The 15715-nt window shown below is 42.7% G+C and overlaps 2 protein-coding genes across 3 annotated transcripts in view; one reads left to right on the top strand and one right to left on the bottom strand.

The window, feature by feature from the left end:
* Positions 1-1654: 1654 nt before the first annotated feature.
* slc35a5 (solute carrier family 35 member A5) lies at positions 1655-8492 on the top strand. Its single transcript, XM_069662850.1, has 10 exons — positions 1655-1728; positions 2596-2752; positions 2863-2961; positions 3046-3179; positions 4017-4084; positions 4484-4672; positions 5250-5450; positions 5553-5680; positions 6292-6560; positions 7021-8492. Exons 2-10 carry the CDS (start codon positions 2626-2628, stop codon positions 7087-7089), a joined length of 1284 nt encoding a protein of 427 aa, XP_069518951.1. The 5' UTR covers positions 1655-1728; positions 2596-2625; the 3' UTR covers positions 7090-8492.
* Positions 8493-8673: 181 nt separating this feature from the next.
* Positions 8674-15715, bottom strand: part of ccdc80 (coiled-coil domain containing 80) — an 18137-nt gene continuing 11095 nt past the window's right edge. For both annotated transcript variants that reach the window (XM_069662849.1, XM_069662848.1), the window contains exons 8-10: positions 14734-14837; positions 10856-10939; positions 8674-9799 (exon numbers count right to left, since the gene is read on the bottom strand). In XM_069662849.1, the coding sequence (XP_069518950.1) occupies positions 9477-9799; positions 10856-10939; positions 14734-14837 (511 nt within the window). In that variant the 3' untranslated portion in view covers positions 8674-9476. The remainder of the gene's footprint in view (positions 9800-10855; positions 10940-14733; positions 14838-15715) is intronic.

Raw genomic sequence — 15715 nt, 5'->3', positions numbered from 1 at the left:
CCATACATCAAGAGAAAAACATGAGTGTTTGTGCAACAGCTGGAAGCAAACCCTCCCTGAACTTTATTCACATTTTAGAAAACACAAATTATGTGTGCATCTATAATACTTCTGTAATTACCTCAGAACGGGTGTTTTTAATACTTATAAATATCCCTGAACATTAAAACAAGTTCCCATGGTTACCCATACCTCTGTTCCATTAGTATTGCTTAAATCAAGCAGACAGTGCCCATTATGTGTACTAACCTTTAAGACTGGTGTTTTCTTCAGTGGAATTAATTTGGCTTTTTTGTTACAGATCGACAAGAAATATGTTTTTATTTTAAATGGAAACTGTTCTCTGCAAAGTGACCTAAAGTTTTTACACGCTCTGTACCTCTCTGACGAGACTTGGCGTCTGTAAATTTATTAATTCTCGTTCATGTAGGAGTCAGTTTTCAGACAGCTGCAGTTCATCCTCAGGTGACTCCTCACATGGTACCAAGAGGAGACATCACACCTTCCCTTTACTGTCCTCCCTTCACTGGTTATCAGTGAATTACAGAATTTATTATCTCATTTAAAGCGCTGACTCCTTCACCTTCAATATTATATATAATGGGTAGAATACTGATGCATTAAAGAGTATGTCTAAGTACAAACATCATAGCTGGGAGCTGGGAGGGGTCTGTAGCATTGTGACCGCTCCCTGCTGCGATGTAGCATGCTGCTATAGTGCTACATAACATGGCTGCTGTACACCATGTAGAGAAAGCATGCTGCCTGTCTGGAGTTTTCATTTAAGTAGTGTTTTAATGTTGCCTAATGTGGATCCACTCCCCGATTGTAACCTGTAACCATCACTTTCAAGTAAAAAAAACACTATAATAATAATAATAATTATAATAATAATAATAATAATAATATATTATATAACTATAATTGTTTTGGCCCAATAAAAGGATGTTTGCTGTTATCTTTTGAAGTCATAATAACCGCTAATGAAAATATTTTTAATCAAAAAAAAATATAACCGAGTGAGGGAAACCAGCTGTTCGACAAAAATCAAATGTGTTTTTAATATTCACGTTCTTCAATTTTTGATTATTATGAAAAATTGAGAAAATGAAATTTAAGTGTTATGTTCTTGATTATTGTAATTATTAACAGAGGTTTTGGTATTGACACTCAGTAAAACATTTAAGTTGCCTCAATCATATTTCAGTATATCAGTATTTAGCTTTTTTTAAGTAGTGAGTGAAAAGTACGATATTTCCCTCTGAGCTTAGTGATTAAGAGGTGAAGAGGTGAGTGAAGAAGAGGTTAAAAGCAGTAGAAACGGTATAAGTACCTCAAAATTGCATAAAACTTAAATAAGGCCACGTAAATGTGCCAGATGTACTTGTTTTCTATCCACATACATCTAGCATTTAGCCGAATACATCACCAACTATCATTAAATAAAAGTATAAAAGCCAAAGTAAGAGAATAAATAAAGTGTTTTCTTCCCCTTGGCTGCTGCAGACAGAAAACACAGTTTGTGCTTCACACACTCACACACCTCTGCAGTCAGCCGGGGACGGTCGAAAGTCCGGGTACACAGGAATTACACGGGCCTGCTGTGCGTGTATGATGACGTCAACACGGCACCTGTGCCAGTACGCCTGCGCAGAATAACTAGGAACAGGAAGAGTTGATAGACAAAACAATGCTTCGGATATGTCTTTGCAGAGAGGATAATTACAAGTAAGTGTCAATATTAAAGTGTTTCATTACATCGTATAGAATTACACATATGTATAATTTAAAGAACAAGCGTATTTATGGCAGTGTTTGTTTGAAGGGACATGACGTTTGTGAATCTACAAATGATGCTAATTTAGCTCCAAGCTCTCAGACTTCGTTGTTTGTTTCCTTTAACTCTTGAATTATGTGCGGAGCAAAGAAGCTGACCTCCAGGACAAAAGTGTACCTTGAGCTTTTATAATAGTATTTTACCTTAATGCATACTAGAATATTACAATGTTAGAGAGTGTCTCAAAGACCCGCCTCTTGTTTGTTTTTGTTTGTTCCTTACAGATTGGTACGTCTTGACAAGCAGCATATTCACACATAGAGGCTTATCATGTTCTCATTCAGCTTTGTATCATTCAAGAAAAACGCTGTGTGTTGTCTGATGAGCTGTTGTCTCATGACAGTAACTTTAATAGGAGGAGATCTTACCACTTGTGTTCATGCCTGGTTGATGCTTTAGTTTATGGTCCTCACATGCCTGATAATCATAGAAAAATAGTGCCTAAATAGTCAGAAGAAAAAGTCACACAAACCAGCAGATTGATTAGGTTTAGTGAGCAGGAGATAGGAGATAAAAACTCTAAGCTGCTTGCATCATAGAGAGCAAGTAAGGAGGCATTTATGTAACCCCTTCCATGGACGCCTTTTAAAACTGGTCAGATAAGGATGTTGATCTGAGTGTTGCTGTGCAGCTGTGCAACCAGTCTCCACACTTCCTTTTTCTTCTTGATAAAGATTCTGAAACTGAAACTGTGGGTGACCTAGATACTGAGAACCAAGTCTGATGTGTGTGTTTGTTCTTTTAATGTGTCTAAACAGGTTCGACTGCTTTCACTTCCAGTCGTAACCATGGTGTGCTGCACCTCCTGTCCCAGGCTGTGCTCCCGCTCGTCGGCCTACACTCTGGCCCTCGGCCTGGGCTTTGTAACCCTCGGGACCAGTCGCATCCTGCTGCTCAAGTTCTCAGCCAATGCTGGTGACAAAGAGATATATTATCTTTTGTTTCCCTCAGATAACACGATGTGATGCCTTCAAATCAGTACACGAGCAGTTTCTTGACTTTGTGTCTTTGTCTTTAATCTGCAGAGAACAAATATGACTTCCTCCCAGCATCTGTCAATCTCTTTGCTGAGCTGTTCAAACTGCTCTTCTGTCTGGCAATGTCAGTCAGAGTCATAATCCGAGGTAAGCGCTGAAGTCACAGCGGTCTCAGTGTGGCTGTGTGTGATTGTACGATGTGTTTAAGTGGTGCTTTCTCTGTTTCTTCAGAGGGACGACCATGCAGAGAGCTCGGCTGGTCCTCCAGCCGTTCCTTCCTTGATTCTCTGAAGTGGGCCGTCCCTGCCTTCCTCTACTTTCTCGACAACCTCATAATCTTCTATGTGATGACCTACCTGCAGCCTGTTAGTCGACACTTAAATATTTCATTATACAATCATTAATAATAATAAATATCTTTTATGTTAGATTTACTGTGGGACTTCTTTTGTTGCAAATATTCAAATTCAACCCCCATTAAAAGAAAATGACAGTATTTCTAAAGCTGGACCCAATGTTTACATATTTCGGGGTCTAAATAACTCAAATGTACAAGAAGTTTAATAAAGGTATGATTCCTTTTGAAACCAGTAACAGTCCTGACATCGCTCTCTTCAAAGCCACCAGACTCCATGGCTAAAAACTGTACTTTTACCTCACAGCACACAGCTGCTGCATCAGCCTTGTTTCTGTTGTTTAGTTGTTCGGATCCAACACAATATTTGTGTAACACACAATAATCAAAAAGCAAACTAATCAAAGCAGTTTTATACAAAAAGACTTGTTCTGCAAAGTAAAATGACTGTTTTTGTCAGTGGAGTCTGGTAGATGTAAAGAAAGCGAGGTTACAGCTGATCCTGCTTCTGATCCTTTCTGTGATGTTGTCGGACACTTAGAATAACAATCTGAGGAAGAACTTTTCCTGCCTAGAAGAATGAAGTTGCAGCCATTACAGGTTGTCGTCGCTATTGGCTGAAGCGATCTACTGGAGTATTAAAAAACGTCTTGTACCTATGAGACCCAGAAACATGTAAAAATAGGACCCAGGTTTTAAATACTGGAATGACCCTTTAACATGCAAACGTCCCCCTGCTGCTAACCCTCTTCTTACCACACCAGCTTGTACAAAATGTCCCACTTGCAGACTCTGTTATCACTCTGCTGTTTATCTCTGAACCAGCTGTTCTTCCTCTTGTCTCCAGGCCATGGCAGTGTTGTTCTCCAACTTTGTCATCCTGACCACAGCTGTACTCTTCAGAATCGTTCTCAAGTAAGTTCAACTGATCTGAACGCTCTGTTCTGCAGTAAGATAGTGAGTTTGTTTCCGTGAATCATTCCCCATTTGTTGTCATTGCTTCCTTATACTGGCTCCGTGTGACTTGTTTAGAGAAGATTTTAACCAAATATTTTACAGTGTTTAAAGTAAAACTTGCATTCAGTAGGCTGAACCACACTGTTGGACAAAACGACTCGATGTACCGTATGTGTTCGTGTGCCAGTGTAAAGCAAAGTCACACTCAAAGCTGGTACACAAATGAATCAAACTAAACACCTGTGCATAATGTTTGTAATGATGTAATCACATGTCATACTGCATGTGTAATACTTCCATACTTTGGTGACAACAACAAATTGAACTAAAACGTGTGTTTGTCATCGTTTCCTTCAGGAGGCGTCTGTCCTGGGTTCAGTGGGCGGCCTTAGTTATCCTCTTCCTCTCCATTGTTTCCTTGACGACGGGATCTGGTAGCAGCCAAAACTCCATACCTTTACCAGGTGTCCACTCAAACCCCCTCTCCACCCCCTCTAACTCCTGCCTACTCTACACACAGCTGCTGGAGCAGATGAGGAACAGCAGGTAACATGAACAACACCTGGAAACTGAACTTGTCTATGTAACGTTCTTGCTCCTGTTACGTTGTTGGATTAAAGTTGGACAGTTTTAAAAATGGATCGAAGTAAAGACATCTAACCGAGAGGTATCAACTGTTGTGCACGGCTCCCTCTAAAGCCGCCAAAAAGCCACGTATACAGAATTCAAACTGAACATCTGTGCAGCCACTCTGTCTGTAAAGTAAAGATTATTCTGCCTCACAGAATCCACAGTCCTCTTCGTCTCTGCTCGGAGCTCGCTGCTACATTAGCTGTTACCAGCACAAGACACAAACTCCAAATTAACTGTTCAGTACCACGTTGAATTGTGGGTATTGTAGGCCCAAGGTTTAAGCAAGAGAGATGAATGCATGTAACAAAAAAGTTGACACGATTTTAAAACTGTCCGTCTTTAATCCTTAAACTTTGTTGGAGCGCAGAGTGTGATACATGTGTAATCAACGATTCAGTATGTCTTCATGCTGCGTCGGTGCCTTTCACAGCCGATATGCTAATGTCAGTTGCTCCACAATGTTGTGTTATTTTCTCTGGTTCCACCAAAGTGCCAGCGAATCGTGGGCGTCGTCTCTGCCCGGGCAGGCCTGGAGGGACCGGGTCGTGGGGAAGCTCCGGTCTCTGGGAGTGGGTCACATCCTGCTCGTCCTACAGTGCTTCATCTCCGCCATGGCCAACATCTACAGCGAGAAGATCTTCAAAGAGGGAGATCAGCTCACTGAGAGCATCTTCATCCAGAACAGTAAACTGTGAGAGACCATTTATAACAGTCAAACATCAGAAGACACTTAATTCAGCTCTTCCCATCTCAGCTAAGTCCTGTGCTTCTCCTGTGCTGTGTGTTCCTGCAGGTATGCCTTTGGCGTGGTGTTTAACGGTCTGACCCTCGGGCTCGGCAGTGAGGCACGAGGCCTCACCGTGCACTGTGGCCTCCTACACGGACATAACATCTACTCCCTTGGTCTGGTGCTGGTCACTGGTGAGAGAAGATTTAAGTCCTAAAACCGTTATTACAAAATAGCCGATTTGTCTGAAGTGTCTTCCAACAAGTTGTACAAGTTTTCTGATCTGATTGTTCATTTTTTTGCAACTAAAACTAGTAAATAAAAGTTGCTGCACAAAGTTTGGGGACGTTTTCACTTCCTTTCTGTCCGGTAAATTTGAAGGGCACTATGAAAGACGCTTTCCAAAGAAAGTCACAGATGTGTTCTGCCTTCTGTGTGGTAAAATTACTGGCTTAAAAGTGACAAGAATCACCCTTTGAGCTACAGCCAGGAGACATTAGCTTAGCATACAGACTGGAAACAAGGGAATACAGCTACCCTGGTTCTGTTCAAAGTCCTCCTGCTTGTGTCTCCGAAAACTATTGCTTGGTTGCGACTAGTGAGAACCTGATAATCCTAGAAAAGAACCACGGTATAACGTGTCAGTGAGTGCTCTATAGAGGTGCTTTAGACAGAGCCAGGTTGGCTGCTTCCACCTCTTCCAGTCTTGATAGCTGTCCCATATAAAAGCTGCAGATTTATTTAGATAAAAAACAGTAGAAATGCTCTTTAACTTGTGTTATGTTGTATATTTTCTCCTCCTCAGCTGCCCTGGGTTTATCTGTAGCCTTCATCTTGAAATTCAGAGACAACATGTTCCACGTGCTGACCGGCCAGATCACCACTGTCCTGGTCACCGCCCTCTCCCTCTTCCTCTTCGACTTCCGGCCCTCGCTGGACTTCTTCCTCCAGGCCCCCGTGGTCCTGTTGGCCATCTTTATCTACAATGCCAACCGGCCCAAAGACCTGGAGTACAGCCTGCAGCAGGAAAAACTACGGGTCGTCAACGGAGAGGTGTTTGAGAGGTCCAGAGGGGTAGGGAGATCTGCTCGAGTCATGCACACACTCCTCTCCTTATTTAACCCCCATTTACAGCCCCCTTCCCTCCCAACACACACGCTCTCTGTAGGACAACTTGGCTCTTGTTTCTCTATAATGTGATTTCTTGAATGCTGATTCCCTGCCATGAAAACAGCATGCAGACTCACACTGGAGACTTAGCTCACGTAATTTCATTAGCTCAATGTAGTCTATTGGATTTTGAAAGAGGCAGCGATTAAACAGGACGGATGTCTGTGAGGCCTTATGAGGACACAGTCCCGGAGTAAGCAGCACTGTGAGGGAGTTTGCATGAGGCTTCGCCGACTTAGAAACTTCGTACTGAAGCAAAGATGTTAAAAACACCTTTGAGTCTGCAGGTCGGTCCTGGACGTCTGTAGGGTTGTTTACATTCTGTCTTCATTCTGATTTGTTCTGTGTGTGTGATTTGTTACAGGATGGCGAAGAGCTGGAGCTCCTGACGAAGCCCAACTCAGACAGTGAATCTGAAGAGGAGTCTCTGTAGTCTTGAGTTATGGCTCCTCCAACAAGACTGAAGACGTTATGGAGCTGCACCACGACTTGATCGCAGATTCTCTATCCAAGCGTTGCTTTGACAAACTGTCAGCAGGTAAACGTTGAATGATGCTGTGGATCAGTCGTGTGATGAACTCCGTGATAACTAAGGCTGTTGTGTATATTTTGAAATGTGCCTGTCTCTGAAGAAGTGCTTTTATTAAAGGGGGAATTCCAGTGTTTTTGAATCTGGGTCATATTTTTTGCATATTTTTGGATCTTTATCACTGATGGGTACAAAAAGTTTTGGTATCCAGTGGTTTGCTTCAGCCTGCAGCCTCCGGACAGTCAGGCATGGCTACAGCCTAATCCCTGCATGCAAACATGTCCTATCAAAGCTCATCCTTACAAAGAGACCTTTTTTCTTATGGTAAGATCATTTTTTTAACCACAAACAGCTGGAGTATTAACAACCAGACTCCATTGACAAAAGCAGTAATTCTACCTGCAGAACACAGAAGATGCCGGTCTCGTTCTGCATTGATCGGTCAGTTTGTTTGTGTTATTGTGTTCTTCAAATAGTGAGATCGGCTCTACAACATCATGATTACGTAATATATAGCCATGTCTCAGCTGCTGGCAGAAGCAATCAACTGCAGGGATCCAAAACAGTTTGAAAGTTTGAATTTAAAGTCCCAGATTAAAAAATCCTGTAATTTGTCTTTAATGAAGTTTAAGAACCACTGTATTTGCCGTTCAGGACCATGAAGGGTGTCTTTTGTTGCTAGTTTACTTCCTCTAATGATTCCTGCCCCGTGTGCAGCTATTTACCTGCTCGCAGGTGGTGTAATGACCAGCATCCACATGTCAGACAGTTTTATGATTGTATGAAACCTGACACTTTGATGTGATTGTTGTTGAAGCTGTGTGAAGTGGTTATTCAATCTTGTGTTCGTAAACCATGTGGAAACTTAAGCAACAAACTTTAGCATCAAAGATGAACATGTAATTGTAAATAACACATGAACACACAGACACAACAGGACTGTTACAGGACGGGGCTTCTGAACATGAACGAGAACCAGGAGCGGTGACACAGTAAACTCCGAGCGCCTGAAGTCTTAAAAGCACAACCGACTGGCTCTTGGTTTTATCTTGGCCTTCAATTTTTTGGGCAAAAACTATTTGCTGTTTTAAAACTGTGAAATACTGTTAAATATAATTCTTCGAACATTCTCGCTTGTGCCATAAAGTTGGAACATGTTTGAGCGCTTACTCTGAAATAAACTGCAAGTAAACTGCTTTCATGTTGTCGAAGTATAATTCAGGGAGATTCAAAAGCTACCTTTCTTATCTCTCATTCCTGCTGTAATATGTCACACACTTTACCTGATATACAGTGTTGTTGTGTTCATAATTTAAATAAAGATAAGATTACATTGAACTTTATTAATCCCTAAGGACATTTAGCAATAAAGTATTTCTCTGAAAACCTGAATCGACCACCAGGAGGAGATGTAGCTTAAATATTCTTGCTATGCAGCCTGAAACTTGCAGCTGATTATGATTATCCTCCGCACAGCACGAGAGTCAAAGACTGTAAACAAATGTTTATTTGTCATATAGCACAATAGAGTATAAATAAGAACATGTATAGAAACAGAAACTTTACAAAAAGGGAAAAAACGTGACGCTTCTTTCATGAAATAACTAAACTGCACCTCAAATGCAACAGATGTCCAATAAATACATACATGTCTTATTTCAGTTATCTACAAAATAAAGGTGATGCTAACACGGAGACGTAGCCTGGAAGGGAAGTGAAGGAGAGTATAATGTGCAAAACACTTTTTGTTTATAAGTTGGAAAGAACAGAAGCGTGTTTCTGCCAGCCAGAAAGAGAACCAGCAGAAAAGGCGACGTTATAACGAGATAAAGAGCAGATTGTTTAAGAAAAGTTTTCACACGATAAGTTTGGTGTCCTAATAAGGTAAAACTGTCTTGTTATGATGTGAAAACCATCTCGTTAGAACACTAAACTTTTGACATTTATATGTCAGACTTTTTCTCGTACTGGCTGGCAGCAGGACCCTCAGCTGGAAACGCAAAAGCCAGAAAACAAAGCTAAAAAGGACACAACAGATCCCTGAACCTCCTCGCTCATCTTCATGTTCCTACACTGAGCGGCTCTGATTAAAGCCCCTTCAGAAATGACCTTTACTTGCAGCTATATACTGTATATTAAAAGAAGTGGAAAGGTGAAAGCAACAGTTTGAGGCTTTCACTAAGTGCTACAAAACATTCAAACACCTCACTCAATCTGAGCCGACTGCAAAGATGAAAGACGAATTACAGGTGAAGGAAGAGGCCACGCGCGCTGCAACGTAGTGGGAGGAGCTAGTAGCCGTATCCCTGATGATAGCCGTCCTGGTAGCCGTGTTCGTATCCGTGCTGGTGGTAGCCGTAGCCTCCGTACTCGTCCTCGGGGCAGCGCATACCCAGTGACTGCTGGATGGCCATCTCCTGTCTGCGCAGCTGCATAGAGTCCACCAGGTCGTAGATGATCGCCATGGACCACATGGGCGACGGGTACCAGGACTTTACGTTCCCGTCTTTCCCGACCAGCAGCATGGAGAAGTACTCCGGGCTGATCTGGAAGTAGTTCCTCATGTCCTTCACCAGCGTACCTGACAGGCCCTCACGCTCCACGGTAGCACTCCCTGGATGGATGGAGAAGAGATTCAGGTCAGGGAAAAAGTATTTAGGACACAGAGCAGTGCAGTGCCAAAAGAGGGCAGCCATGTTTTTCTTGGCAGAATTATTTGACATTTTTGTGTCTCCACATGCTGTGCTCAAATGTCAAAAGCAGAAATCTCAACAAATCCAGTCCCCTGCCAAAATATTTTTTTTGTACAGCCCTGCAAAAACCTGACTCATTTGGCCAGCAAGTTTACCCCCTCATGTCATCAGGATTTATCTTGAGTAACATCTAGAGACGTTCTTACAGACGTAAGATCGCTCTCTTCAAAGCCACCAGACTTCATTGACAAAAACAATAATTTAACAGTAGCTGGTCTACCGCTGCTTCAAATGGTTAGTTTGTTTGTGTCGTGTGCTACAAGAAATAAAGTATTTTATCCGGCCTTACCATGTAAAACACAAGTCACACAATAACACAGACAAACTAACAGATAGAGGCAACGTTAGACCAGCAGCTCCTGTGATCTGAGAGGTAAAATCAATGTTTTTATGAATGGAGTCTGGTGTGTCTGCAGAGAGCGATGTAACGTCTGTGTGTGGTTAAAACAATCATCTTCCTCTGTAACAAAAAGGTCTATCTCTGTAGGGATCCTTTCTGTCATGTTGTCACACACTTAGAATAACAATCTGAGCCTGTCAGTGGAAACAACAAGAACTTTTAGTGGACGACCTTTGACCCATCAAGGATTATGTTACAGCTGTTACAGCCTGTTTCACTGCTGCAGGATGAACACATCTACTGGAGACATTCATATATTCATATATTATATGTTACATATCATGTATTATTGATGAGATAAGGGATTCAGACACATTGACCTCTTCTGTTTTTTCATTAGGAGGGTGATCTGTGGTCATTTTGACTTGTAAAACAAGTCAACAAAACAAGTGAACTGAAGTCCCTTTGGTCCAAATATTCAGTCAAAGGAGATACTGCATGCATTAATAGGGGTTCTATGTGCAGTATTTTCCTGACTCACAGCCCTTCATATGATTTTATGTGAGAGAGTTCTTACCATTAATAGGATATAGTTCCAGGACTCCGCCCATATCCAGCGCCTCTGTGCCGACCAACTTCAGAATAGCGATGTGCCTCAGACCTGTTACGATAAAAGACAGCCACATCAGAGAGAGCAAACTTCTTCCAGACAGAGCCCGATTCAAACAAGAACATGTCTGTAATGTGCAGACCAACTGTTTTTATCCACCCGTCCTCCTGCTCATCCCAGCTGACTTCTCTGTTTGTGTATTATTGGAACCATCATCAGCTCAGGGGTTTCTAGGTAAAGGGAGGAGAGCGTGGTGGTCCGGAGAGTCCGGCCAAAAACCTGTCTCCTCTGAGGCGAGAAGCCCACATTAAACACAGGAGAACGCAGGCTTCACATGGTATGAGCCAAGTGCTGACAACAAGGATTGAACCTCTCCGGCCTTCAGTCCAGTCAGCAGGACGGGCCTTCGCCTGCAGGGGGAGGGAGGCAACGGTTGGGGGGCAGGACCAGCCAAGAGCAACACGTGAGGGGGGGAAGGTCCTCACAGACGCTGGTCTGCGCCTGCTGATAAGCAAGAGGAGGTTTTTTCTCCAGTCCCCTGACTCATATGACAAACAGTGTGCACTGAAGCGGATAAACCCAAACTACTTTGTAAAGGCCGTCTAGATCTGAACCATCAACTGCACATTAGAAGCGGTTGTAGCCTCTTGATGTCGAAAGGGAAGCAGATGTAAAAAACCTGCCTTCTTTCTAATGGCCACCAGGGGGCGACTCCACTGGCTGCAAAAAGAAATGCTCCTCCTCCTCTCCTGATGTAGTCCCTCAGTAAACATGTTCCTAATGAGTTTATGGTCTCACTCTCTAGTTTCAAGTCTTCTTCAGCACAGCATGATGTTCATTTAGTCACTGATGCTCCCACTGAGAGTCACACAGAGCGGGAGGAGGGGAGGGCTTAGGGCGGGGCTACCTGTGAGTGACAAGTTGCTACAGCAGCCGCATGTCAACCAGGATAGGGACGTACATCGTGTATCCACCCTCTCCTGAAAATATCGCTTCAGGTTCTAAAAAAACAAGATGGCCGGGATCAGGAGGCTTCAAAAACTGGTTATGTCCACTTATGAATTCAGCTGACGTGTTCTTCATCAGAGTTGTTTAAGCTCACAAATTAGCATCAAACAACATAAGAATTAAAAGGCAGAAACGTCAGGAACAGAGATGTATTGGTCACATTTATGACTCTGACTTAAGTTTCATATGAGAGAGTGCTGAGGAAGGACGTGCGAGCCAGGGAGAAATGTCAGAAATCTTGAATTGATATAAACAAGGCGGGAACATGAGGTTCAAGCGAGGGAGAAACTCCACAGGACGGAATTTATTTGGTTTAACTGAGTTCACTGAGGGCTGTTGAAACTTAACATTTATCTTCCATAAATCTGTCAGACACGCCGGGTTGTTGAGATTCGTAAAGTTTAGATAAATGCCTCTTTCTGAGATATACAGTAATAACATTTAAGTAACTGTGGAAAAGTTGAGTAACAGGCCTGCTGAGAAGGCCGTCGTCAGGGAGGGAAGGAGCTTGTTAGCTCCAGACAGAACAGACCGGCTCTTTGCCAGTTCAGTCATCTGGGATCCTTCTGCACATACACGCGCACAAACACACACACTGTGCACACACACACATACACTAATGTCTGGAGGGTTGCTGCTAACAAACAGACTCCATATAATCAACTCCTTGTTGGGATTTACAAATTGTTAAATGTTCAGATACTTTGGCAGAGAGAAGGCACATGCTTAGGTAAAGTTAAAGGGTTATTCGGGTGTTTTTCAACCTGGGAACAGATTTAAATGTTTTAGAGTCTACATGACAAATAAGGCCGCAATGTAATCCAAATGTGCATGTTTAAAGTTTCACTAAAAGTTCTTGTTGTTTTTGCTTTTTTAACCAGAAACAATCTTTACATCGTTCTTTTCGAAGCTGCCAGACTCCATTAAAAAAACCTCTAATTTTACTTCCCAAAACAAGGGCGTTTTATGTCACACAGTTGGTTTGTTTTTTGGTTGTGCAAAACCAAAAAATATTGTGTTGGATTTAAACCAGCCATTTCAACATCAAACTCAGAAAATAACACAAACTTACTAACTGATGGAGGCGGCAGTCGACCAGCAGCTCCTGTGTGCTGTGAGGTAAAATCACTGTTTTTATGAATGTAGTCTGGTGTGTGTGCAGAGAGCGATGTAACGTCTGTGTGTGGTTAAAACAATCATCTTCCTCTGTAACAAAAAGGTCCGTCTCTGTAGGGATCCTTTCTGTCATGTTGTCACACACTTAGAAGAACAATCTGAGCCTGTCAGTGGAAACAACAAGAACTTTTAGTGGACGACCTTTGACCCATCAAGGATTATGTTGCAGCCATTACAGCCTGTTTCACTGCTGCAGCAATCTTCTGCAGAAATTCAAAAAGTGTTTGTCCCTGTTTCATTAAAACAACAAAATATGTAAAAACAGGAACAAAGGTTTATTGCCCAGCACCAAGCGCAATCTTTTGAAAAATAATACGCATCTGCTAAATAACACACAGATAATTTGTCCTAAATCACATCAGACTTTGACATTTTCTCTTCCAGGTTAGTCTGCCTGTGAAGTTAACGTTCTGTTTTCTTTGTTTGTTTCTGGCTGCAGCAACAGGAAATAGTTTGGAGAACAGAAAGAGTCAGTCAGCACGAGCAGAGGCTAACAGAGCTCACACAGAAAGGACAGAAAACAGCTGCAGCAAATCTCAAGTCCTCACACGACCAGCCACATGGACTTAAGGAGCACTGATCAGCAAAAATGGCACCACGATGTCCAAATAAGAGTGAAACAGAAAACACATGTAACTCTCGTAAGTGGTATCTGCAGTGGACGACAAGGGCAGTCGCCCTGCAACGGCCCAAACGGTTTCCATCAGAAGGAACAGGCTGCAAATTCAGAAACGATGCAAAGTCCAAAACACACGCAACGACGGAAACGCACTGGAAATGAAAACAACAGATTAGCAGCGTTTTTCTTTAGCATGTTTTCTGGGTTTGTGTTTTTGACTTATCTTGCGTTGTTTCTGTATTTGCAGTGCGTTTGATGTTAATGAATTAGTTTTGGCCTTAAGCATGTTTGTGTTTCTGAATTTGCGGCCTGTTTCTACGGAAACCGTTTGGGCCGTTGCAGCGCGACTGGCCTTGTAGGCCACCGTAGATATCCACCCAAGTAGCTTGTCTCAAATGTATTTGCATTAGTTCTGAAATAGCCTTTTCTCAGGTGCGCTTGCTTCACCTTGACAAACTGATTTCCTGCCTTTCTTTGACATCAGCCATGTTTAGTGCATCCTGTCGGTGAACTTTCTCATTTAATATTTGATTTAATTTAATTGTTGCACATTACTTCTGTATTTGATGAGCATGTTTATGGTTTTGTTCCATCTCTGCAGAGGACTGAATAAGGTTTGAAAACATGTTGCTTTGCCTGAAGTGAGTCTCACACAGTTGCTCCAGCCTACCCACTACACTCAGATGATAACAACCTGCATGTGAAAGTGATTCTTCCTCCATAGTGATGAATCCACACACAATAACACCCAGTTCTGCAGTTCTCCCAGACTCCATGGAGCCTTTTAGCTTCTCTTAAAGTTGTTGTTTTTGTTTCTTTAAACTCTCACTGAGTCAAAAACAACGTAGCCGTAGCGTCGTGCTCCATCAGTGATCTCAGAGCCTCTGCATGTTAGATTCTGATCACGGTTAGATTCCACTGAAAGAAGGCAGAAAGAAGGAACATTTCTGTATTTGGGTGCACTGGCCCTTTAAAGCCCTCTGCCTGACCTCAGTAAAGAGAGTTAATTGACTGATCACAGGTCAGTCTCAGATGGGCTCACCCAGGTTGCAGGCCTGGCTGGTCAGGGCGTAGAGCTGCTGCTGATAGGCCCACTCCTCGTCGCTGGGGGCGGAGATGATGAAGAGGCGACGTCTCCAGCGGAACCTGCAATCACAGAAAATATGAGCCTTGATTTAAGTGGCACTTTGGTGCAGCGGTGAAAGCTCCGCGCTAGGACAAGCAGTTTGTGCTTTTACACAGATTCTCATACTGTTAGTGACAACCTCGAATTATGGTCGAAAACCTGCCAGGTCTCAGCTGTGATCCGGAGAGGGAGTTCAGGTTGCGATGGTAACAAAGGACGGTCTGTCTGCTTCAGACATCTCAGAGAAATGTGTGATTGCAGTGATTCAGCCTTGAGGTGCAGCGGGGGCTGATGCAACTTTTAATATCAGTGGAACACACACAAACAGGCTGCTGCAAACTGACAAATGCTGCTCATAAAGGCGGTGAACTGTGATCCAGATTATTAAAGCAGCAGATGCCTGATGGAAGCAGAAACAGACTCTGACGACCAGCCGCTCTGCAAAACAACAGCAAACTAAGACGACGTCTTCAATTTAAGGAAATGAAGTTAATGACCTCCCTAAAATAAATCTATGATATCTAGAGACTTCACTCTGATTGCAGCTGAAAGCTAAACCATCCACCTTTCAGGACATCGTGTTGTGTGTGTGTGTGTGTGTGTGTGTGTGTGTGTGTGTGTGTGTGTTTATGATGTAATTCAATTTATAACATACACTGTAAAACGTGGGGAACGTGCACAGCTGGAGGTCAGGAAGTCAGGAGCCATCGTGGTCAATCATCGTTTTCATGATGCAAAATAAAAAACAGAATCGCTGCAGCAGAACTTTGAGAACTAACAAAAGCATCAGGTTGTCCAGACTTCAGGGAATCTGAACCTTTCAGCCAGACCTTATCACCCGACATCAGTGGTCGACCTCACTGCAGTGTTGTGGCTGAATGGGAGCGAAAGCCTGCAG

Source organism: Semicossyphus pulcher, unplaced genomic scaffold (assembly GCF_022749685.1).
Source record: "Semicossyphus pulcher isolate SPU_LCO1_2020_fin unplaced genomic scaffold, fSemPul1.0.p SCAF_15, whole genome shotgun sequence".
Lineage (NCBI taxonomy): Eukaryota > Metazoa > Chordata > Actinopteri > Labriformes > Labridae > Semicossyphus > Semicossyphus pulcher.
The sequence above is the reverse complement of the archived record's forward strand: the minus strand, read 5'-3'. Positions and strand labels throughout refer to the sequence as shown.